Source organism: Lucilia cuprina, unplaced genomic scaffold (assembly GCF_022045245.1).
Source record: "Lucilia cuprina isolate Lc7/37 unplaced genomic scaffold, ASM2204524v1 Scaffold_8382, whole genome shotgun sequence".
Lineage (NCBI taxonomy): Eukaryota > Metazoa > Arthropoda > Insecta > Diptera > Calliphoridae > Lucilia > Lucilia cuprina.
The window spans coordinates 1-2,401 of NW_025813320.1; the positions used below are offsets into that span (position 1 = coordinate 1).

At 40.4% G+C, this 2,401-nt stretch overlaps 1 protein-coding gene across 2 annotated transcripts; it reads right to left on the reverse strand.

Annotated features, from left to right (window-relative positions):
* Window positions 1-480: 480 nt before the first annotated feature.
* LOC111686824 (RNA polymerase II degradation factor 1-like) lies at window positions 481-2,272 on the reverse strand. Of its 2 annotated transcripts, XM_046956145.1 has the most exons (2): window positions 1,635-2,272; window positions 481-1,604 (listed from the first exon to the last, which is right to left on the reverse strand). In XM_046956145.1, exons 1-2 carry the CDS (start codon window positions 2,228-2,230, stop codon window positions 650-652), a joined length of 1,551 nt encoding a protein of 516 aa, XP_046812101.1. In that variant the 5' UTR covers window positions 2,231-2,272; the 3' UTR covers window positions 481-649. The 2 variants fall into 2 exon arrangements, with proteins under 2 accessions (XP_046812101.1, XP_046812100.1); XM_046956144.1 differs by having other exon boundaries at window positions 481-2,272.
* Between the last annotated feature and the right edge of the window lie 129 nt (window positions 2,273-2,401).

The following is a 2,401-nucleotide window of genomic DNA, read 5'->3' on the forward strand; positions in this document are numbered from 1 at the left end:
CAGTAGAAAGTGATTTAGTGTCTGAAAAAGAACCCTTACAATATTAAACATTCTTAAATTCTAAGCAAAAAAATTTGTAGTTTTCTGCTCATATATTCATTCATTTAGACCCTGTTAGGCCTTTATACAGACAAACAAAGAAAAAACAATTAAAAAAGAATTTGTCATAAGGTCAAATGTTAGAATTTGTTGTTGTAAAGGACAATGTATGTATAAATGTATGTGTGTATATATGTAGAAAAGCTTATGGAAGGAAGCATTAAGTCTAATGCATGGTTGATTTTAAATTGCATTGGTTGGTTGTAACGAGTATTAAGTAAATGAATCTCCAGAGAATGAATGCTTTCAGGCATTATGTTTTACAGAAAAAAACTAAATTATAAACTGACCTTGAATGAGATTTATATGAAAAAATTAAATTTAAATGTAGATAATAAATTATCTACTGAGAATTATTAAAAAATAAATAATGTTGTTCAATTTTTTTTTAAGAAAAATATATATTTTTTTATTCGTATTAACAACTAATGATCCAAAGGGTTATAAAAATGGAATAAATGATTTTAAATACCTAAAAATAACTAAACAAAAAACGGCAATCATATTCAGGCATTAGTTTGCATTTGAAATTAAAACGCAAACTAGGAACTTAGGCTGACTTAGTCATGTCATCGGAGGACTCTTTGGGTTCTTCGTTGACGGGAGCTGGAGCAACAGTGGTGGAGGCGTTAGTAGCGTCTTCTTGTTGTTGTTGGTTGGCGGGTTCTTCTTGTTGTTTTTCAGGTACAGCAGAACGGGCTTCAACAACTTCGGAGTCGTTGTCGTGAGCTTGTTGGGGATGGTTCAATTGGTTTTGGGGAACTTCGTATTGTGGGTAGGGAGGGAAACGTTGTTGTTGTTGTTGCTGTTGGAAGTATTGTTGTTGCTGTTCAATCAATTTCTGTTGTTGTTGAAGGACTTCTTGCTGTTGAGCGGCGAATTGTTGTTGTTGTTGGGCAAGTAATTGTTGTTGATCTTCAAAATGTTGTTGTTGTTCTTGGAAGTATTGCTGTTGTTCTTCTTCTTCAGTTTGTGGCTGTTGTTGCTCCATTTGGGGTTGTTCTTCCATTTGTTGTTGTTCCTCCATTTGGGATTGTTCTTGTGGCACTTGTTCTTGCTGTTGTTGTTGCTCTTGTTCTTGCTGTTGTTGTTGTTCGGGGTATTCTACAGGGGTGGGTTCATTTTCTGGCTGTTGAGGAGCAGCGAATTGTTGAGGTTCTTGTTCTTGAGCTTGAACTTCAGTAACATCTTGTTGTACTTCTTGTGGTTGTTGCGATTGATGTTGTTGTTCTTGCACAGCTACGGCGGGAGAACTGAAATAGGAATGAATTTGTTGAACAGGAGCAGAAGCCAAGAATGAAGAACGAGCAAATGGAACAGTCGAGAATGATTTTAAAACGGGAGCAGTTTGAACAACAGGGACAGCAGCATATGATTTGAAGACAGGGGCAGCATGGACTACGGGAGCAGCAGTGTAGGTCTTCACAACAGGGGTGGCTTGAACAACGGGAGCAGCAGCGTAGGTCTTCACAACTGGGGCGGCTTGAACAACTGGAGCAGCAGCAGCGAAAGTCTTAACAACAGGAGCAGCAGCATAGGTTTTTACAACGGGAGCGGCTTGAACAACAGGAGCAGCAGCAAAAGTCTTAACAACAGGGGCAGCATGTACTACAGGAGTAGCAGCATAAGCTTTTACAACGGGGGCGGCTTGAACAACGGGAGCAGCAGCGAAGGTCTTAACAACAGGGGCGGCGTGTACAACAGGAGCAGCAGCATAGGTTTTCACTACAGGGGCAGCATGAACAACGGGAGCAGCATGTACTACAGGAGCGGCAGCAACGACGGGATCACGTTGAACAACAGCATTGAAACCATTGACATCATCAGCAGTATAGGTAACGGTACGCTTATAACCATCAGCATCGAGTACACTGTATGAGCCAGCAACATTGCCACCATCACGAGCTTCAACTTGATTCTTGATATCACCAGTCACAGAGTCGTGTACGCCATAGGAGAATTGGTATTGAGGATGAGGATCGATTTCTTCGGCCTTAACAACGGGCACAGCATATGACTTAACAACGGGAGCAGCAGCAACTATGGGAGCTGACTTAACGTAGGCAGTGGGAGCAGCAGCAGCATAGGTTCTGACAAAGGGATTGTAGGCATAGGTGGTAACGCCAGCCATGCAGGAACCGGACAAGGCTAATAAGCCAACAAAGGTAATGAACTGTAAAAGGAGAAAAGGAGGAGGAAATTAAATAAAAAATTTTTGGGTGATAGAAACTTTTGTTGTGAATAAAGCTTTTTAGTGGAAAAGCCTTAGCTTTGTGGAATGTTTTAGATGTGAAGAAAGCTT

Bases quoted from the DNA above. Each gene is read 5' to 3' on its own strand.
- LOC111686824 (XM_046956144.1), bottom strand. From the start codon at position 2,230: ATGGCTGGCGTTACCACCTATGCCTACAATCCCTTTGTCAGAACCTAT.